The 23,520-nt window shown below is 40.1% G+C and overlaps 1 protein-coding gene across 2 annotated transcripts in view; it reads right to left on the reverse strand.

The window, feature by feature from the left end:
* The window catches only part of ATOSA (atos homolog A), a 44,507-nt gene continuing 20,987 nt past the window's right edge, over positions 1–23,520 (reverse strand). For both annotated transcript variants that reach the window (XM_084293378.1, XM_084293377.1), the window contains 11 exons: positions 16,921–17,105; positions 15,935–16,137; positions 15,137–15,262; positions 13,082–14,933; positions 12,475–12,591; positions 11,369–11,448; positions 10,079–10,187; positions 9,079–9,237; positions 6,948–7,016; positions 5,870–6,069; positions 1–1,244 (listed from right to left, as the gene is read on the reverse strand). In XM_084293378.1, the coding sequence (XP_084149504.1) occupies positions 1,091–1,244; positions 5,870–6,069; positions 6,948–7,016; positions 9,079–9,237; positions 10,079–10,187; positions 11,369–11,448; positions 12,475–12,591; positions 13,082–14,933; positions 15,137–15,262; positions 15,935–16,137; positions 16,921–17,105 (3,254 nt within the window). In that variant the 3' untranslated portion in view covers positions 1–1,090. The remainder of the gene's footprint in view (positions 1,245–5,869; positions 6,070–6,947; positions 7,017–9,078; positions 9,238–10,078; positions 10,188–11,368; positions 11,449–12,474; positions 12,592–13,081; positions 14,934–15,136; positions 15,263–15,934; positions 16,138–16,920; positions 17,106–23,520) is intronic.

The following is a 23,520-nucleotide window of genomic DNA, read 5'->3' on the forward strand; positions in this document are numbered from 1 at the left end:
TATAATCAAACGCTTCTAGCTTTATTTCTCTCAGTTACACAGTTTAACACGTAGCATAAACTGTTTATCTGACTGTGATTTGTTTTAGGAATACACGTATTGGAAAGCATTTATATTCCCAATGTAGCATATCTCTAGTAAAACTTCATATAGCCACCTAGTGGCCTAAATGGAATTGATCTATTAAAAATATTTAGGATTACATGAAGATCCTCCTTATCTAAAAATAAAACAAAAAGTACATGTTCCATAGCTTTTGCATATATTTAAGATATAAATGCTAATTCGTTTGCACAGTACATCCTTTAGCACAATCGGAAATCAGATATGGGGGGGGGGGGAAATTATGTGAACCTAATGAAAAGCAATATTAAAGTGGCCCTTTAGGAAAGAAAGAAATGGAGGGAGCCAAATATGAATTGAATCAATGATCTGAATGCATGAGTAAGAAAACAAACATTCTGCGCTATGGTCGCAAGTGGTGTTAAATCTGTATGTGAGGGGAAAAAAGAAAAAAGGGCACCATCAAAAAAACAAAAGAAAAAAGCTGAATGCTTGCATAGTATGAAATGTTACGGAAATTCAACTGCTGTCCCCATTTTCAATAACTTAAATGAATATCACTTAAAAACATCACACAGATTAAAGACATCTGTATATATTTCAGATTTCAATATTAATGCCAAAAATACATAGTATGATTTTACATAGGATTTATGCTACATTAGAACACTAAAGACAAACATCACTTGAGTATTAAATGAAACATTAAATATTAAATAACTGAAAAATAAAATAAAAAGTGTAAACACTAAACTAACTTGGGAATTTGCTATTGCAACACATCCAATGAAGTGGTTTTAAACAGTACAAAAAGATTAGATTTAAGTACGTTTCCAGTCTACTTGGAATACACAAAGCTCATTCCAGAGACCTTTTACAAAACTGGTCCAGGATCACATAAGAACCTTCTCTCTCGAGCGCTATTTTCATTCCTTTACAGATTTAATTTTGTACTGTCAACTTTACTGATCTTCCCTTGTAAGGAGTAATCAACAGTACAATGAATACTTTAGTTTGCCATTGTTTGCTAACATCTTGGTGAAAACTGAGGATTTGTTGGAGATTCAGTGTAAGATTTGAGTTCGTATGCAGCGCCGCTATCAACTTCCATGGACTTCCGAGAGAATAGGAGCCTTACATCTCTGTGGAGGTAGATCTTTCCAGATTTAGAACTCTGGAACCTGAAAAAAATATGAATATCTGTATTATATATAACGGAAAAAAAAAAAAAAAGAGAATAACCTTTAATACTATTGAATTAAATGCATTCCTTTCAGAAATTAAGGCCAAAAAACATTTGACCACAAAATTAAAGAAAAAAGAGTAACATTTCCTAAACATTTTCTATCTACTGCATTTTCTCTGGCATTTAAAGGTTCTGTTCCTCACCACAAATACAGAATATAGCTTTGAAAGTGGCATGGGATCTTTGAAGTTCATGCTGCATTTACGTACCATCAGAGATTAAAGTTCTCAGGCATCTAGAAAGCCAAGAAGTGCTCTTAAGTGAGCACTCCGAAAAACGCCCAAAGGGTGGCCTTGATATACATATCAAATACACATGTCAGTCATACAGATCTCATTGCTCTCTGAAACTTAAAGCAAGAAGTTTACCAATGCTTTATACAACATGCCAAGTTTAACTCTAACCTAAGCAGCAGCAGGTACGGGGATCTCTGCAAGCAAGCTGACAAAGAGGCAAGGAATACGGAGCCATTTCAAAGAGCTGAGTTTACTGGCCCAGTCACCAAAGGAAACAGTGGCCAGTTTCTGGGCTCATTTATTTCTTATACTGTAGCTGAACAGCCTTCAAACCTGCCAGAAATGTGCCAGTTCACTTTCACTGAGATTTAACAGCTATAGATAAAGAGACACGATTTGCATTTCAGAGAACTGAGTTCTGAGTCTGCACCTGGCAGAACTTAATTCCCTTTCCTCACCCAGGAAGGGCAGGGGATCTCAAGGACTCTCTCTTATGGCCAATGAGCATCATGATCAGTATGTCATGGTAGGGGAGAAAAGCTACTGCTACTGTGTTAGAAATAAGAGCTTTTTCTACTGTAAGGACAAAATGACACCACTATAAATGCCGAGAGCACACTGCTCACATCAAAGTACACACTGTATTATTATGGGTACTACAATTTGGACAGATTTTTAATAAGCATTTATTCATTGAGTGCACCGAAGCAAAAGGAGTCTCTGTAATATACACAGACATAATCAGATTGAAATTCTGGGAGGCACAAGAAAGACAACACAAGATCCAGCAAGGCTTGAGCTGTCTGGGGGCAGGCAGGCTGTAGAATTGGATTGTGTGCCAGCCACAGCTTCGTTCAGAGCAGTGGAGCAGAATAGCCCGTAGCCACCCCACAGCTAGAGAGAGGAAGTTCTCTGTCAAGGGCATGAAATGTAGGGGGGGTCTAGCAGAATGCTCCTGCTGGCCCACAAGGAGCTCCTATCCATCACTCATGCATGGTGTTGTCAACAGGGAAGCCCTTCACCTGGCAGCCAAAGTAGTTTCTGTCTAAGGGGGAGACTCTGAAGGAAGGCATGTGAAGAAAGAGTAAAAGAGGTGAATAACAAACTGAATACCTAAAAAAAAAAGTTAAGTCCGCACGCAGCTCATAACACATTTTTAAATAAAAATGGTACTGAAACACCTTTTGAAGCTGAAGTATGATTGATTACATTAGTCACAGTATGGCTAGATCTAGTTATCAAAGCACCATCGTAAAGTTGACCTGAATTATCCCCTTTATACACATGGATCTATCAAAAATTTTTTTAATTATTTTTATTTTAACTTCAAGCTCTTTATTTTCTAGCAGTGAGAATCCTGCAAGATTTCCTTTGCCCAGTAAATAATCCTTCCCTGTAATCTGCCTCATCTGAGCATGCCATTTCACAAGGACTGGAAGAGAACAAGTGGGAGACAGTAACAGAGTTTGGGGATTCCTCTAGTTTCTGCTTCCATTGCATTTTTTTATTTAAAGGAATATTTACCATAGTAACTGGGATTTGTAACTTGTTTTTCATGTGTGCAAATACATTGGAATAATCAGGAGACAATTACATACACTCTTGTGGGTGTTGGTGGAGTGGCCAGCGCAGGACTGGCTCCAGAGCTGTGGCAGTTCCAGTAGTTTTGTGTAAGAAAACCAAGAAAAACACATGAGATGTGTTTCCTCGGACAGATGGTGTCCTAGGAACAGCACCAATAGACAAATAGAGGAAGACTTAAAAACACAGTAACAGATGAGCTAGAAAGTCTGGCAGGGGAAAGAAACTTTAAGTGATGAACATTACTGGAGAAATGACTAACACAAGCACAAAAGCCTTTACGTATATTATGGACCATTACGAAGAATAAATTCATGAAGAACAAAGTAAACCCAAGAAACAGGCTGCAGCAGTATGTTTTTATGGTTACCCTAAGACCTTTCCTTCTGCAAGAAGAAAAGACAATACAACAAAAATCATTAAAATCTAAGTAAATCCATAAATAAAAATCAGTAGGACAACACCACAGATTGCTAGATCACAAAAAATGCTTAGAGATCAGAGAGATCAAAAAGCAGCTAGCAAATTAGTGACAGATACCTCCAGCTTCCACTGGTAAACGCGTCATACACCACATGACAAAAATATTGCAAAAAAAAAAAAAAAAAGTGTCACCACCCTGAGGAAGCACTACTGAGCGACTGGTTTGAAGCGTCCCCTCCACCTCGCCTCCAGGAACATCTGGCTAATGAAGAACTGACCACTGTTAGCCATGAAGCAACAGCAATTACGCTCCATAGAATTAAAAGAGGCAACATGTCAGCAACCAGGACTGTTGGCCAGCTGTAAAAACTTTGAAAATGCTGAGCTGTGGGCAGGTCAACTGCTTCATTGCAGGGGTGCCAGAACACAACCCAGGAACCAACTGATGGTCGTCACCGTTACAGGACAGGGCAGAAGCGACGCGTGAGCAGAGCTGGACTCCCGGCTCCTACGTTAACGCAGATTTAATTACAACACAAAAAAACTTTGCTTGACATGCAACAACACAAAATGTATTTCCAAAGTATCTTCAAGAGATTTCTTAAACTGCGGATGCAACTCCCAATTTCTGTGCAGTGAAGAAATCTGTGCTGGCCAAGCAAGCTACGTTTGATGTCAGTGCCGCACCCGTACAGATACAGGCTAACGGCACACCAAGAAACCCTCAAACAGACAAAACTACGCTAGTAGAAGCTGCACACACACTGTATCTGACACTTGAAAGACTGCTTTAGAAAATCTGGCTGCCAACGTTAAGTTCCAGACCTATGCAAGCATTTTTGCTGAATTACCACTTGAAAAAAAAGCTTTCATAATGTGAGTGCTGACAACTATAATTAAGGCCTCACAAGCAGATGCCGCCACAACGCAGCTTACCGTTTGTGACTTCTTTTTGTTGCTGTTTAAGCAAAAATTTCAACATGAAAACAAGCATCTTAAGCTTACAACAACTGCAACTAAAACTGAAAGGCTGTTTTAAGCCAACCTGAGTAACAAAAGTAAAAAACACTATTGTTATTGTTTTGTATAGCAAATTTTCAGTAAAATGGGTTTCAGGGAACTTTGCTGCTTTTAAAAATGAAAGATTTTAAAGACAACATTACAAGTGAATAGAGCCTTTTATCTAGGCTACATGCTCTTTTTCACAATTTACCCTAGAAGAAAAAATGTATAAGGTGGTTAAGTCAGACACAGCAAGTTAGTGTGACCTGAAAGGACAAATTTCAAACCAGACTAAAATTCAGGGCGAAAACAGTTCAGCATCCTCATCGTGACACTATGCTCCCACTCCAGTAAGCCAACACTCATTTTTTGACTGTCAACTTTCATTTAATGAAAAGTGTTGGTCTGGAATCAGTCAAAGACGAAGCTGTGTTTTGAAAGTCTGCTGGGTAGAAGTCAATGCCTCTAAATAGGGGAAATAAGCATCAGAAGTAATTCCACAACAAGTTAGATATTTGACTGTTTAGTTTGCTAGCTCTAAAATGTCAGCAGTCATCAAGTTTTGAAGTGCTACAATGAAATCACTGGGACTGCATGGATGCGGTTCGTTTAGTACAATAATGCTGGCAAAAGTTTGCAAGCTGCCAAAGGACAAAGTACAGCCAGCATTTCTCCTTTGCTTCAAATTGCAGTCTTCAGAACATCCAAAGAACAGTAGCACAGCATCTGGTTTCAGGCAGTGCTTTGTCAATCATTCAAAGAAGATTGTGTGAATATTTTATAAAGTGAAAGGCACGTCAGTGGTACCGCATCACCAAACAGATATTTACATTTTACCAGTAAACACTGCGCTTCGTTTTTAGTAGTAATTCCAAATGCTTGTCGTGTTAGAACCTGTTCTGCTGAATGGGCACGTGTGCACACTGGCCACTTTCTCTACACTGATCCTTTTTTGGCTTCTATTGTGTAACAGGTTCACTCACTATTTCTTTTAACATCAGAAAGATACACTGCTCCCGCCAGAATAAACCTCTGTTCATACGAAAACAAGTAATTACAAGGCCATACAAATGCTAAGAAAGAGCTTTATTTTAATTTTGTTCCTCCCAAGCAGGATCCAATTTATTTCCAATTTATTTACTAGCTTTCCTTCTTCTATCATCTACCTTGAATACCAAATTAAGAGCTTTTTTTTTTTTTTTTTTAACATAAACATGTAAAGAGAAAGGCAGGCTGGCAAAGGAATCAAGAGGGATAAATTTTGGCAGATATTTGGATTTATTTTTACATTTTTTGTTTTTAACTCCAAGAAGCTTACCTCAGATGTATGAGGTAGCGAAGTAGCCTTTCTTCAGTCTGTTGACTATTTTCTTTATTGACAGTCCGCTTGATTTCTCGTCTCACAGGAACAGAGAAAGTTCTTTGCCGTAGGAATGTTTGATGATTAGCTGGCATCTCTCTCAAGTCATAGATCACCACAAACATCTTCACCACAGTTTTGTTAGGGTTAAATAAGGTCTTGGGGGGGAAAAAAAAAAAAAAAAAAAAAAAAAAAAAAAGGTTCAATACAACTCTTTAGAGATGAAAAATGGAAAAAAAATATTACCTGCCAAAATACTCACCATCCTCTATGCATTTTGTTCCTGTGTCATACAGGAACGTTTGTGGAAAAAATGTGCAGCTTTTCAGTTCACTTTAACACTTAAGCTACTAGAATTATTTATTTATTTATTTATTTTAATATAACAGTAATCATTACCTGATCTGAAACACTATCAGGACTATTATTACTTTGCTAATCTACATTCCCCATTTTTATTTTATTTTTCTAGTCAGACTTTTGTCTGCACTATTCTGGAGATACACTATGCTTGCAGGAAGCACATGTGCAGGCTCCACTTTTAAGCTTGACATTAGCAATGTGTCACCTTGGACTGGATTCTTAAAAGAGACAGACCACTGGCTCTAAGCAGTGGCTGTGATACACTTTCTGATTTTATTACAAAAAGCAGGTGGCTTTTAAAATGTTACAGAATTTATGTAAGACAGTATGGAACAATCTGAACAGTATGGAGACAACCTGCAAGTTGCTTTTTGAAGGATTTCAGAATTTGGATTAGCAAATTACTTCATTACTTCTACAGCGAAGGGGTGTCAACAAATAGCCCAAACTTTAACTAACTTATTTGAAACCACTTCACAGCATGGATGGGCTCACGTGTTTGGAATCACACATTACATCAATGTATACTTTGAATAATTAAAATACTAGAAGCTTCTATAGAAATTCAGTTTTATTTTCCACTGTTACCTTTGTGTTCATCAGTAATAAATAATATTTGCATTAATTTCTTGGTATCAGTGATTTAAAGCACCCATATCTGCTGCGTACATACCACTTGTATCGTTCCTGAAGGCGGTACCCGATAACCCCTTTTACCAAGGGACTCCAGAGTAATTACACCCTGAAAAGAAAAGACAAATATAGTTAACAGGGTGTGATAGAAACAAATCAAAATGTTCTATTCGTGTAATTCTACTTACACATTGCTGATTGCTTTTAAGGGTAAAAACTGAAGAATAAAGACAACACTTAAGACGCAGTTAAAAAAACAGTAGGGATCTTTACAAATACTTTGGCAGATTATTAAAAGCTGTGCAATAAGGAGTACATTCTCCTCTTGAAACAACTTCCAAGTTTCCACATCTTCAGCCTAGCAGTCAGGGAGCTATGGAGAAAAGAGCTTGCTTTTTAAAATGGCTTTTAAGCTAAAATGAAAGACTTGCCTTTCCATTTTTATATGGCCTACAACTGCGCCAATAATACTTCTATCCTCAAAGAACTAATTTCTGCTTTTCAAAGGACAGCAGATGCACTTAATCTTCTATTCTAATCCTAAACTCTAGCAACAATATGATCTGCTTTTGTACCAACTGGGATCTACAGAGCATTAGAGCGTCCCACTTAGCATCCATTGAGGAATTCGCTCTGCTCTGAAACCGTTGAGGTCACCCTTAAGACACTGCACCAGAGCAGGCACTCAATTAAACTGGGGTGCACAACTGGTGTACTGTACTGAGACAGTTGAGAAAAAAAAAAAAAAGAAGAAAAAAAAGAAAAACCCAGAGCAAAGAAACTGGCTATACAAACAGAAACAATGTTTCTGATGATGGAGGCAGTATATAAATGTTGTATTAATCCTGTGAGACTCAGGCATAATAGCACGTTTACAACATGTGGAAAAGCCTAAAACAAAGAAACCCTGGTAGGGAAATAAGCAATGTCACTTTAACCATTTGAGGAACATCAGAATCCCTTCACCTCCTGGAAATTTACGTGAAATAATCTAGAAAGATAAAGCAAAAGAATTGATACTTCTCTGTGGTCAAAGGAAGATATAGCCAAGTTTGCAAGCTTAACTTGCAAACCCATTTCATTTCATTTTCTGAATCCACTTTAAAACAGAAGGGGTAAGTGCAAAGTCTAAACATTTACCAGACTATTTACCATGTATGAGATCTGTCACCCAGGTAACACTGAAGTTACTTAACAGGCGTTCAGAACAAAATTAGCTGTCTGATTCAATGCTAGCATCCAACAGACCTTTGCCTTTCACACGGTAACAGTTTTTAGGCAACCAAAAGCTGTTGTCACTGTAGAAGTGCAGAACAGAATTACTACGTGGATATCAAGAACAAAACTACTGTGCCAGCGTGAACACCAGCAAACCAAGCAGCTTCTGAGAGCTTATGACATGTCACACTAGCTGCGACAACATTTCCTCAAAAAAAAAAAAAAAGCTAAACAACTTAGACAAGGAGTCTAAAGTCTCCATCCACAACTGAACCTTGGCCTATACCTAAGCCACTTGCTGGCGAAGCAGTTAGCTGCCCTGGACAGCAGCTTATTTGGACAACAAAATGTATCCTATAACCAAAACGTATCCTGTACTCCAGCTATTGCCTCACTGTCTATTTTAAGTATGTTGGATAAAAAGAGGTAGTGGAGGTTGATCACTCCGTTATGGAGACAGACAAATACATTCAATATCCCACGATCAAAGCAACTGGATGCTTTGCACAGCAATGGGAGAAAAAGCACTAGCTGGGGAAAGGGAGAAGGGAAAGGAAGAGAACTGGATCACAAGCAGCTGGAAATACCCCAGATCCCTCCAAAGCCTCACTCCCTGAACTCTTCACTCACCTATCTCCACCTATCAGAATTTAATGCCTCTGCAACCTGTAGCCGGCTGCCTGTGAAAACCGCAGGGTTTTGCTGTGCCGGAGGATGAGGGGAAAGAAATTCTCACCAAGTTCTACTACCCCAGATGTACCTGCTCAGCTGAGAAACTCCGCATTGCTCTGGGTAGTTTATGTATGATAAGCTAATTACAAAACATCTCAGAAACACATTTGATTATTGTGTTAAAGTATAAGTTAGACAAGTTCACCTGAAAAGCTCGTGTGAGGTTTGTTCCAGCCTAATGGTTTTAAACAGAAAAAAAATACATTTGACCATACACTTACCATGTAAGGAGAGGGTGCGTTATCATCCGAAACGCTGTAGAATGACACTTCCACTGGCAGAGTCATGTGAGTGGGACAAAAGACTCCACTTGCTCCCACTTCTGCTGTAAAACCCTCAACGATGCCTAGCGGGTCTAAGCGAAAATTCAAGACAGACTCCTGAAAAACAAAACACATACAGCTTAGGTTGGGAATGATTCAAAATATAGCAAGACTATGCACGCAGCAACTTAAGACAAGTTTTTCTAAGAACTTGGTCTTAGTTCTTTCATAAGGTGACCTACCAAAAAATTGTGGCAAAAAGGCAAAAATTAGGATGAACAGGGGAACATTCAGCAAGATGACAGTGGTCTAAGAGAAAGCATCAGGAAAATCTTATCATAGTCCTCCTGAAAACTGTGCAAAAGCTCACAGAGTTTTACTGTAGCAGGATCTATGTGTGACTTTCCTTAGCATACACTATATGTGAAAGAACAATAAACTAATCGGGGACTTTACTCAACGTATTCATTCCATATTTCATGAAATACTGTGCAATGCATAAGTGCTTTAGGCATTGACACTTGATATGCAACATGAAGTCAAAAGCTGGAGGCTACACGTTAAATACATTTTTTACTACACTGATGTCACCTAGCTTTAGTGACATACTGAGTGAATTTTAAGAATGAAAGTATGAATCCATTTTTCTAGGTATCTATACTATAACACAAACAATAACCAGTTGTTAAATCTCTTAAGCCAACAGAAAACCTCCCAACTTAACCACTGTGAGAATTAAAACTTACAAAATTAGAGATTGAGTTGCTTGTATCTGAGAGAGATGTCTGCAGAGCAAAATACGTGCCTTTATAGATGGAAATTAAAACAAATTTCATTCAATTTAATTACGAACTTTTACACTGTAGTCAGGCTGGAATTATCCACAGCAATGCACTCTTAAAAAGCAGTACAGAAGAGTAATAAAAATACCACAAGACTTCTAGAGAATATGCATTACCTCAAAGTTTCCCAGAAGGCTAAGACTTGTTACTGGTGGAGCGCTAGAACTTAAAAATGGTTTCCCATGGCTCTCTGGATCACTGTCTCTGTTTATACATTGTTGTGGGCTATCAAAAAAAGGAGAATAAACATATGGATGAAGACATTTGCTTTTGTCTTCTGGGTATAACCAGCTCTAAAAAGAATCACTTATTGTATTACAAAATATTGTCCTAAAGCAGTAACAGCCTGTTAATACCTTTGCAAAACATTTTCTAGGTAACAGAAATACTTTCACAAGTTTTATATTAAAAGAGATACAGACAACACAGATTTACATTGTTCATTAACTCCACTAGTAGGAACTGAACAAAATAACAGAAAACTCTCTCCCACATGTAGTTATTTGTTTCATATCCTGAAGTTTCCAAACTACCATATTAAAGCTGTTTAAGTTATAACATATAAATGGTCATGACTGGTCCCTTTCTAAAGGTTCTCGGAACAAATAAAGGCAAAACGTTTAACCCAATCAACTCTACTCACACAAAAATTATACTGTTTTGAAAAAATGTTTTTTCACAGAATGCAGAAACTTTTCTGCTGAATATTCCAGTGTATCTTACATCATACTGGGGGGTTTTGTTCCTGAGCTGCACTGATCTGGGGACCAAAGGAGAAATTTGGCTACAAGCCATAGGCCGAGGGGACCCAGCATCCACTCTGCCCTGCTGTGGAGAAGCCAGAGCCACAGCAAGCCACAGCCATCTCACATTCATCAAGCAGGCTTTCAGACAAAAGATTTCAACAGGCATCTTAAAAAGACCATGGAGACTGTCTACCACAGTCCAGCCTGGTGCCACATGAGCACTTCTCATGCCACAGACAACATAAAGCAAACATAGTCCCCTCTAGTCAGCCAGTGAGACAGCTCTGCAATGACTCCATGTTGCAGAGAAACAAAATAGCCAAATCTAAACTTTAAAAAAAAAAATTAAATTTTTATAACAATCAAAAATAAAAGTAAAATTGGAGATTATCTGCTTCTGATACACAGTCATTTTAGTTTAACATACGAAAATTTGGAATCATGAAAAAAATCCTTCAACTGATGCAACACACTAAGGGTTGAAATCTACTGCCTACGTAATTGCAATGAAACTTTTAAAAAGTTATTTCAAAATAAGGATTCTTATGTTACACCCATATTTCGTATTTGCTAATGTGCTTGCTGTTGCATACAGATATATATGTGTGTTCCATTTCTAACAAAAAAAAAGTCTCAAAGTTTCTGGTAAATAAAATGTACCTTCTTGCAGACAAACATTTCAACTGCAGCAGCGATGAATCCAGATCAAAGCACCCAGACTGTGTTTTTCTTTGAGGAACCTCAAAAGGGAAATAATATGCTAATTTGAAAACTGTACCTCCAGTAAAAAAAAGTTTTGGCAAGTAAGCACAAGTTTGCCAGGAATTTTCATGACATTACAAAATCAAAAACAAAGGAGAAGAGCGTCATTCTAAACGTAGTGAAGAAAATACCAAAATTAAAGACTGTAAATTCTGATAAACAGAACTGCTTTAAAAAATGAAATAAAAATCTCATCAACGTAAACAGTCAGGAGCTTCCAAGAAAGGATGCGAGGTAAGCAAGAAAAAGTAATTCTACCCCCAAATCACTGTCCAGCTCATTTAACAGGCTGAACATCTCTTTGCAGCAGTGCACAGCATCAAAAATAAACAAATATTTATGATTTCCAGTGATTTCCATCAGAGTTCTCTGAAGATACCACATCCTTTATAAACACTAAAGAATGAAACACGTCGTATGTTGATTACAAAAGATCACTGCTTCAGCAGCTTTAATCCATACTGCCTTTTCCTTAGAAGTCCCAAACAACATTCCAGGAACTGTAACAATGCCTTCCTGCATTATCACAGCTGTCTTGTGTCACTTAGTCATGCAATGACACCTCTGGATGCTGAGAAATGCACCGTACAGGCTGTTCACAGAAACAAAAGCTTTAGAATAATAGGCCACCAGGTATTAATAACTCATACAAAATCTCTTAAATGACAAAGCATTAGCTTACACTTAAAACAATAAGCTTCAAAATACTTTTTGTACTCTAAAATATCACCAAAGAACTGTTTGCCATAGAATTTTTGATGTAACCTTTTGTCAGTCTTGAGAATGCAAGAACTCTTCACTTATTCTGCACGATTATTCTTCAATTTCACTCACGTATTAACTCTCAGGTTTCCACCTGCAAAACTAATCACTCTAACACAAAGTAAACAGAAATGCCACCTAGGCATCTTGCTTCTGTAATGCAGATGCTAAAGTTATACAATACCCCCTTTCTCATTTACAAGTTAAGACATAATTAAGTTGCAGCTTCAACAATAACTTACAGGACTTGAAAGTAGAGGCAATCCAGTTCTAGGATGAAAAGCCTTGGTTGAAGTTCCATCCAAGGATCGAAAGTTGTGTTTCCGCCATATATTTGTGTGTTTTAGAGATGGTGCTTTCTGCCAGCAAAACAGATTGACTCAAGATATTAACGGGCTATTTCAATGGCCTATCAAGTTATCACTCGCTTTAACGGAGAAGACTTCTGCAGCCAGTGAATCTGCATCACACTGGTGCTTTACTAAAAGTTCTCTTTGACTCAATCTACAATCACTACAGACTTTCAAATGACCACATAGCACATTCAGACACTGGTACGTTTATACAGGATGTCTAACTGCCTACAGAACCTGTCATTTCTAATGCTATCACAATGAGCAGAACAAGACAACGCTGTTCTTGATGTTAAATTTATAATGAAGGATGGGTGAGGGAAGCACCATTAGGCCAAACATCACTTCAGACCTTGAAGCAGACAACAGTCCCATGCTGCTTCACAGAAGTCAGACATAAACCCTTCCTCCTACCACCCCTAGCAGATAGGGGATGCAGTTACAAGCCACACGACGGCCAGCAGCTAAAGGAATTGCTCTTTGTGTCTCTGTTTACCTGCACATCTGGGTTCTTCAGTCGCTCACACCTGACTGAGCTGTCTTCTGTAGATTTCTTCTGAGAAGTGCTTTGGAAATCAAGGCCTACTGGGTCTTCATTCTCATCATGTGCAGTTTTTGTTTTCTCTTGTTTGTTTTTATTTTTGAAACTGTCGTGGTCTTTATTTAAATAATTTTCAATACTAATAAGCTGAGTATTTTGCTCATAAATATTTGTTTTTTTCGAGTCTTTATCTAAACACTTGAGCTCATTCTTGTGCAAAGAGTCAGATGCCTGCATCACAGATGCTTTTTTTGTACCTTCAAGTATTCTGCATTTATCTATCTGTAAATTGTTAAAACTGTCTGTGTTGTTGTTCTCACTAACAACTGTTCTTTCTTTAAGTTTATTTGTGCAAATCTGTTCATCAATGCTGCTAAAATTTGAACACTGTTTAATTCTATTGGTTATCTGGTCTTTCTGCACATAACCAGAATGTATTATTTCCAATTTATCTGGCAATTCAGATTTATTTTCTTTAACACATGATGATGATGTGTGCATATTAGTAAATAAATGAGAAGTCTTATTTGAAGTCTGATGAAATGCGTGTCGGACAGCTTCATTGGGTTTTGCTAAAACCAATTTTCTTCTTGCTTGGAGTTTCAGAGAAGCCTTCGATTCACCATCAAACCTAGAAGTACTGCTAGGAGTATCAGGTGTTTTCATCCTTGATTTACTGCTGTCTTCTAGCAAAGAAAAATTGGATTTAGCAAAAGAAACAGAAGACGGATCCTTGCCTTTCTTCAGCAAATTTTCATCTTCATATGTACTTCGGAAAATTTTTGAAGTAACTGGGCTAGTTTCACATGCTTTGAATGGACGTCCCGCAACATGAGAAGTAGCTGGATCGCAATGAATCAAGTGCTGGGCAATCCTTGCTATAACCTCCTGCCGCTCCTGAAGCAGAGAATCGATGAGAGGGTTTCCCTCTCCTGCAGAGGGACGGCCACAGTGGTTCACTGGAGCACGGGGATCGAGCCTTGGGATCTCTGGTATTGCTCTGGTTTTGCCTTCACCACCATCTTCTTGTATTGCTTTATCTAAGTTGGCAACAGAAGCAGGGGAGGTTTCCTTGCCTCTCTTAAGCAAGTTTTCATCTTCGTAAGTACTCCGAAAAGCTTTTGGCATAGCTGAGCCAGTTTCGTGTTTGTTGAAGGGACGTCCAGCAACAACCGGTGAAGTAGCCGGATCACAGTGAATCAAGTGCTGAGCAATTCTTGCGATGACTTCTTGTCGCTCTTGAAGTAAAGAGCCTATTAATGGGTTGATTTCTCCGGTGGGCTGATGAGAACAATGACCATTTGTAACACGGGAATCAGTTAAAGAAAAGGTTTTAAAAGTTCTGACAGCTGTTTCATGAGATTGTGTCTTATTGTCTGCTGTAGCATTATAGCACTGAACTTTAGATTGTGATGCCCCACAGTCAGATCCAAGGCCGGTAGATGGATAAAGCTTTAAATTTCTGATAGATGTAGTAAATTCGGGTGTCTTTTTTACATTAAGTAGGCCTTCAGGTGTCATTGTCCACGCTTGTTTCCCACAGACACGCTGCGAACTGGAGGTACTGCACTGCTCTGCTGCACTGGATTCACTGCGCTGATGTAACTTGCGCTCTTGCATTTGCTTTTCGTAAAAGCTAAGGTTGGTGTGAATACTACAAGTCAGAACTGGGTAGTTCGATTGTCTGGGCAAGGACTGGACACTGACTCTCAAGGCCACATTGTGAGAAACATTAGGAACAGGAAACACGTGCTCAGTTGGTGTCTGGGAGAACGTCCACTGAAAGTCCACATCTGCAGCGCTCACCCTGAAACAATACAGAAGAGCATTTATAGAAACATGCTGCCACACTTTGCAAAGTACACGAACTATACACAGCCACCAGAGGGCTGGGCCAACGATGTGGCACCCTCTGAAAACAAAGAGGAGAACAGATGGGAAGAATTGTTTTAAGATGAGTTGCAACAACTGGCAAACAGAAAATAAAAACAACTTGCTCCTCAAACATACCTGTACAGAATGTTACGGGGAACAGCACCATGTGAAACACTCAGCCATGCACTCAGTTGAGAGAAGAAAACAAAAGAGCGAACAGCCAGTAAAAGTGTCTTCTCTTCAATGAATCGATCTCCACTTCTAAAATGAATTAAGAGAAGCGCAGAGACGTTAAGAATATACAGAGAGAACTAAGAGAACCAGAACATAGAATACTATTAAAACTAAGCTTTCACAACAATATCTTTTGCTGTCCTCTTCCCTTTCTCCATTTATACTTTTAGCTGTCGGGTAGGTCAAGTGTTTTTAAATATCTTGTAGGAAATTACAGTCTTAAAAATATACTTTATTTTTATTTTATATATATTATACATATGGATTGTTAAAGTATTTTGCATTAACTACTGGAATACAGTATTATTGTATACTGGAATAATATATTTACAGATTTTCATTCTGAAAATAAAACATAGCTGAGCCAAAGAAAACAATGAAATTCCAAACATTTTGAAGACTACACAGCCTGATTTATTCCTACCTGTATAAACTTTTATACAACTTAACAGACCACATATAAAAAATGACCATTTTCAGCTAGGCACACTACATATTCTGCATTGCACAACGCAGAAATTATGGATACAGCAAGAGTAAGATTAAAAGATGCTCAGATTTCACTAGTAAATAGTGGTTTGGTCAGATCCTGAAGTCCTAAAAGTAAAAGGCCAATTCCAAAACAGTAGCCAGCTACTTTAAAGAGATTTACAGGACAAGATTCTCGCAATTATCAACTAATCCTAACATCCAACTTACTGTCGAGGAACTGGTTCCAAAATCCACCTTTCTAACAGCAATGCATCTTGTTTGATTGCAGGATCATTTAAATCATTCCCCTCGGTGTTAGGCCCTTCATCGCTGTAGCAACAGTCTGGAAGCAACATCACTTCTACCATGATCGGAATATTGTTTTTCCACAGCAGCATAACCTCAGATCTGGTTCGCCTGGCTTGACGACACTGAGGGAATAAATGCAAGCCATGAAAATAGTAGCCACATTTAAAACTACTTTTAAGATGTGTTCTAAAGAACTGGAAGAAGGTAAGGATCAAGTTCTGAAGGCTAAGTTTCATCAAATCAGAGGTAAATACTGGAGTATTAAATGAAAAAGTAACAAATCATTTATGGCTGCTGTTCGAGCAACTGCATAAAAAGAGCTCACATCAATTTTCTTCAACCACCATACACTGCACTACTCTCTCCACAAGTCACCTTCAGCAGCATCTTAAGAAACATTGTGGTTCTGAGCAGGCTAACTTCTGCATGAATAACAGTGTAAAATCATACACTTTTTACTTGCGAGATGGGATACTCCAGCCTTAACCCAAAAGAGACTGGCTAGATTTGATGGTGTTCCTGCTTTTTGGACCATTCACTTTTCAATACCACCTGGAAGATCGAAAAGTTAGGCAAGTCAGCCTACATTTTCTCAAAATAAGAACAAGAATGCTAAGTATAGCACTTGCAATTTGCATGACAAAGACTGAAATAGGTACTGCATTCAGGTAGTCTGCAGAATTTCATGTTCAACGATAAAAGGCTTAATGATCTTTCATTTTAAGGACAGATCTGATCTATTATTAGTATAATACTAAAGTACAGACTTGTTTAAATGCAGAACTGTCATAAAGTAATTGTTATTCGTGCTTAGCTGTGAATCTACCAGGACTTCTCATCTGATTTTGATCGCGGTAGCAAGAACAAAGTCCACAATACTTGCGGTGAAATGGGTACCATCATACCTGAGCCACTCTGTCACTGCATTCATGCTTAGTTGTTGGGGGCTGACTCGATTGTGCTGGAGGACAGTGGAAGCCCTCTGTTCTGCCCTTTATCGAATATTCAGGTGTTCGACCTTCAGTGATCAGCAAGGCCAAGGAGACCAGGAACTCCTCAGCTTCATACTCGAAGTATTCATCTAAAGTATCTGTCAGTTCAAAGAGATAAACATTAACATCACCTACTGCATAACAAGTGTTTGACTGTTTGCTGCCCCTGCAGTTTGTTCCAATTTATACCTCAAACAAGAGGTATGGAAAACGGACGTTTGTATCAGGCAGACTGTCCGTCCCTTAGCACCTAAATGATCACACCACCAAAACAAACCAACGGCCTCAGCCCATAACTTGCCACTGCAAGCAGATAAAATTACAAATACTCTCTAAAGAAAGCTACATGTAGTAACCGGCCAAGTCACCAGACTTCACCAGTGCCAAGAAACAAGTGTTTGTGTTGTGATCCACGGCTGAATTACAGCTTTTCTGAAAGAAAAAGGCTTCCTGAGTGCTAACGGAAGCAGCCTAATGGCAGTATGACTTGGCATCATTAAAATCATACGACAGATATAAAGGGAAGACGATACATCATATAGTACATTAAAAAAATGAATAGCAAAAAAAAAATAGTAAGAGTTCCTTCTGTTAGGAAAAGTGGGACACAATGTTCTTTAAGATTTTTATTGAGAGTTCCTCCAGCTGAGAGCTGGAGGTTATTGCAGAGAAGGCCATTTATAGTTACCATTAACAGCTTTCAAACATAGAAAAGGTTCAGGAGGAACGTACAGAATATTCATTGTTTTGTACAATGCTCAGTCTAAACTTGTACAAAGAATTAAAACTCAACAAGTCTCTGTAAACAAAGCAGCAGCTGTCATCGCTCCTCACGAGTTACACTGGCACACGATTCCTGCAGAGCACAATGCACAGTCCCCTGCTTCATGGCAGTCTGTAGAGCACCCTGCTCCCCCCCAGCTTAAGGGTGTCACACAGCCCTCAAACAGACTCCAGTCCAACCAGGGCATGCCATTCCCCCTCTGCTTGGAAACGCTCAAGGATCAAAATGATTTAGTTACTGAAGAGGTTACAGAAAGATCTCTTCAGAGGAAGCTAAAATACATTGACTTCAAAGTCTATTTTAAGAGTAGCAAAATAAAGCAGGTGGAGGCAAGACTGGCAGCGGTTCTTTATTTTTATGCTTATGGGGCAGAAAGGCACATGACATCTTCACAATTTTAGCACGTGCCCTGTGTCATCCACCGACACAAAACTGCCAAGATGGACAGGCCAAGTCCTGCTTTTCTCCATTTCTATTCCTGTTTTGATTACCACGGATAAATACCTTTCCTCTTGGAGAAAACCAGACTCAAGAGTCTATTTTTTTGTTGCCTTCATTCCCTAATACCAGGGCGTTTAGCAAGCATGGCAAGACAGACTTGAGAAATCCATATAAGGGACGTATTAAACAAAAACTCCAATTAAACACCTAATTACCTGCATATGCAAATTGCAAAGTATGTAAAACTAGCTTTTGCATGTCCATGATTGCCTAGTTCGGGCTTGTATTCCCCAGACCCCAGGGCTTGCAGACGATTTGGAGGGATCTGCACGAGGTACCCGGGAGAAGCCAGCCCACTGCCGGGGAGCCAAGGTCATTATCCCAGCCCCCATCCCTACAGACTTCCCCCCACCCCTTTTTTCCGTGCCAGCCTGCGGCTCCAGCCACGGGGGTACGGAGGGAGGCAGGCAACTGCCCAGCCCCAGCTGTGTCCCCCCCAAAAAGGGGTCTGGACGAGCTGGGTGCTGCCAGCAGCGCTCACCTGGCCACCAAGAGCAGCCAGAGGACAGATGAAATCCCCCAGAGGACCCCGAGAGGCACACACACCATACATGAAATCATCATTACAGTGGTCATTCATCTGACAGAGGGCAGAAAATTACTAATAAAGGGAGCATGAAAGATTAAAGGAACAGCAAATAACAGAGGACAAGCCTCATGTGTAGTGATATGAGTCACCTCCAAAATTAGGCACCTGCAACTTTTTTTTTTCCCCTGTCAAAACCCTGGTCAACAACAGGTAAGTCATACCTGCAGAACAGGGAAATGGGATACGGAAAAACTCTGAAAAGCATTTAGCTATTACCTGGCTGCCAATACAAGCATCATGCTCATCCCCGCGTGCCCAAAGATCCCAGTAATTTTAAGGAAGTCACACTAGGACAGATCACTATTGAAGTGCTTCTACTCCGATGTAGAAGTTTCAAAAACCTAGAAAGTGCTGAGCAGGAGAGATGACAACAAGGATGGCTTCACGTTTAGCAGCTGAAACAGGAAGGGGAAGAAAATATTCATCCTTAAGAAAATATGAGAGAAACTGTGTAGTCAAAATATGCAAAAACACTATGGTTTAAAAAAAAAAAGTTAAAGAGCTGGATCAAGATGCATGTGTTTATACAGGCAGATCCCACCTTAGACAAATAGCTTCTTAAGGAACAGGAGTATGCACAGTAAGATGCGATACCTGATAATTTTCTCTAGAAAACTTTAAATAGCAACTAATAATAATAAAATAGATATGCCCTGTAATTAACACTAACAGCTTATCATGGGGAGCAGCAGACCTATTGGTTTGCCCTGTCTTTCAGAAAGGATCTGAATTTGACCGAAAGTTTTGGGACCTGACACAAATTAATGGGTAAGATCTATGGCCTGAGTGCTTCCTCACAGCTGGCTAGATTCAGGCAAAAAGCCCACCTTCCTTACACATTCAAACCACCTGGTACTACCTAAAACACCCAGTTTCTTCACAGCCATCACGCTGACATAAGCCAGAGACTGCTTGAGCATGTCCAAATGCCAGATCCACCTAGCGAATAAACAAGGGAGATCTATAGCGGAGAGTACCTCCGGCAGACGGTACTCCAGGCTCCCAACACACGGACGGTGTTACTCCACATCAACAGACAAGGCCGAGGTTCAAGTTCAATGCACAAACACTGCCTGTGCCCTGGGCCAGCCCTGTTGGTTCACAAGTTGCCGGTTCCCTGCCTGGAGCACGGAAGGAGACCAGCTCGCTTGACAGACATCTGCACTGGCTGCGTGACACAAATAGGATGTTCCGAAATGGAAACTGCATCCCCTTAAAGGATGACAAGCACCAAGTGCTGAGCTAGGAAACACGGCTGTTTTCATAACAGCATTACGAGGGCAAGGCCAACGCTTAAAACTTATATCAACAGTACAACAATCGAGGTATTCAATCTTTTTTTATGCAGAAATAACAATGGATATTGAGAAATGCACTTTCCTACAAATTTCATGTGGCATATTGACTTTTTTTCAGCTCCACTAGATTTCTATATTATCTAACAACTAATAGTTTTAGGAAAGGAAAAAAACAGCAATGAATACTGAGAAGCTGGTAATTGTTCCTACACAACAGGCACAGATGATGCAAGTTGATGTAATTGAGGACAAGGGTGGAAAGACATTTATAGAAACAGCAAACTCAGTGTCTAGTTATAAAAAAAGTCTTGGTGCACGTGTGCTGTGACAGTTTGCTTTTGCCTATGATTCAGCCCTATTTAGGGCATCATATACTGTGCACAGAATAACCTCAATCCTATAATCTGTCTCCAGACATGATTTTTATTCTGCTTCATCTCTACCAACAGGACATCCAAGTGTATAATACAAAATACGCATCCCAGCAATGTACGGTTCTTATTTCCCTTAAAATAGCTAAAAGTCCAGTTAGCTGACACAAATACATGGGAATTACAGCAACAGGCACTACTGCCCTCTCATCACAAATTGAAACTCAAGTGCACTGACCAGCTAGTCAAAAGAGAGCAACAGATGGCACATGACTAGGAGTGAAAACGAGAAAAATATAAATTTAGACTGAAGCTACTACAAATAGAACAAAATATACAGTACTGGAGAATTTAAACCTGGAGGTACATCATTTTTGTCTTCCTTTATCTCCTCTACAACAAGAAGTGTTTTTCTACATCTTCTGGACAAACAGGAAAGCCTGTTTAACAGGAGATTTCACAAAGGGTCTTCCTTGCCTGCCCCCATCCACGAATCACTGGAGCACTGCAGGAAAGAACAAGAACTCAAAACCAAAGGAAGCTGAGAGTGGCTTGTGTTCCAAAATCTCCTGAAATTACACACGGGGGGGGGGGGGGGGGGGGTACAAGCGAGCCACAAACTCACTTAGCTGTAAGCGAGCACTCTCCCCACACTTCAGCTCAGCCCGCTGCACCCAGCTGATTCCTTTCACAGCCAGGTCACGACTGTGGGGACCAACTCCCTTCCCTTTCCTATTACAGCACTTTCTGTTGCAATTACAGAGCGTGTTTTCATGGGTAGCAGAAGAGCATTTAATCTATTTTCTAGGCTCAGACAGGAAGCAAAGACATTCGGTACCATGCAGCCCATTGTGCTCCCAGGGCCACCCCAGCGTCAGGCTGGGAGCTGGGATCCTTTCCTGCAGGGGTGGTGGCAGCGGGGTCAGCTCGGGCAGGGCCTGCACCCCTCACCCTGTGCTGTCCCCTGGGGACCCCCGCTGATTTGCAGGGCTGCTTTTAAGGGAGAACATGAAACACGGCTAATAATTACCTTTAAAATATGCTCTAGGACTGTCCCTGGAAAGTCTTCAGGCACCCGTAACAGCCTGTGAAGGCCACCAGCACAAAGCACTTGGATCCCCATCCCTGTAGGAAGCTGAAGCCCAGCACGAAGTGGGAGCCGCATGGCACGGGCTGCTTGGAGCTGCTGGATGCCAGCCCCAACGTTCGCCCACTCCCGGCTGCCCAGCCTGCACCGAGCACTCACCTCCACCCCACGCTGCCCCCACGCACCCCTCCAGCCTGTGCTGCACCTCATTCAAGTACATTTGGTAAGACCCCAGTGTCAATTTTTCCCTCCCTATCTCCTCCTAGCAATTGCGAGGCATTTAAAAAGTTACAGCTATGGCTCTCTGGCCCTTCCCCCAGAACAGCTAACTCCAAATAGGTTTTATCATCTCACTTCTCCAAAAGTGGGTTAGAGGTAGTTCTGGGTTTTAAGAGTAAGGCAGGAATTCAAAAAACTACTGTAAAGGAAATGAAACACAATGTAAACATTTGACTAACAGCTTCTCTTCTGGAATTAGAAACACCTCAGGATGCTTCAGTTAACTAACTCCATGTTGTACTCCACTTCAAAGAAAGCTGCCCTTGAACCTCTGAAATCCATGCTTTTCTGGATGTCATGTCCGTATGCTACAAGCCCGTAATTATATCTGAAGTCACACAGCTCACAAGCCTTGCAATAGTAAGGTTTTAAGGATAATTTTAGATATCAAGAGTCAAAATCATAAGCTGGCCTACTCCTTTCAAGAAACAAGCCATTGACTAGGTTTACTTAAATTTAAGCAAATGCAGTGACCTGGTGACACACCTTATTTTAGGAATATTCCTCTATAGATTTTTTTTCCTGCATTGAATCCTTAGTTCCTCATCGATCTTTGAGCCTGGGAAGCATGACAGCCATTAAGAAAATGCTGGTATAGAAGTGCAACGCCTCATCTTACTTCTGCTGCCTCCTTTTGTTTTCCAGTGCATTGAGTTGGACCACCACCTGATTATCAAACAGTTCAGGTGGAGGCAGGAAACAGTAGCACAGGAGTTTGAAATTAGGATTGATGTAGACCCTGCTCTTGTTCAAAGGAAATAGACTAGAAGCTATACAGGTGCTGGATCTACTTAGCTCTGCACAGAAGAATAGGAAAAAATTATCTGCTTTGGTGTTCTGACAACAGTTTATCATCAGCAAACATAACCACACAAAATCTTGCAAGAAAGGGGTGATTTTTAAAAAGCAAGACATGGCTACACGGCAGCCAGTGGAGCTCCTCCAGGGCCACACGGATCCATCAGCACCAGGTACCGCCAGCTGCCCCCAGCCTGCAATGCTCCCCGCACCTCCACGGCCCTGCTGCACGCAGCCCACAGCACGCTCAACTACTCTCAAGTCACTTTTTCAGCAAATGAAGTTATCAGAAGGACACTGGGCTTAAAACTGGGCTGGACAAAAGTACAATTTACCAAACGACTTCTACCAAAACCCATTCAGGGTCAAAGAGTTTAATGAGTACCAACATAAAAGCCAAGGGAAGAACAGCAGTTGCACTCATTTAAAGCTAATTTTCTCCGCAATAGTCTCAGAAACTAGTGCTCTGAGAGCACAAAAAGCAGACTGGTAAACTGATCTGGGTGTTCCCATCTTGCTTCCTGCGCTCTGGCTGACAGCCTGTGTTGCCATCACTGCACAGCTTACTGAGTCAGTTCTCTTCTTCCAACTGTAACTCACTATTGCTACCTAGCAATGTCAGGTTAACCTGCTTCTTTTGACTTTCTGGCAGTCAACCAACCTCTAGGTCCTACATTTGTATCTTGATGAGAGAAACCAGCTTTATTTTCACTTACTTGGGCAAAGAAAAAGAACAAATGATGTAAGCTCAACTGTTTCTTCCTCCAGAAGGAAATCACAAATGGTGAAGCAGACCAAGCATTCTG

This window comes from Netta rufina, assembly GCF_964035555.1.
Source record: "Netta rufina genome assembly, chromosome: 11".
NCBI classification, from domain to species: Eukaryota; Metazoa; Chordata; class Aves; order Anseriformes; family Anatidae; genus Netta; species Netta rufina.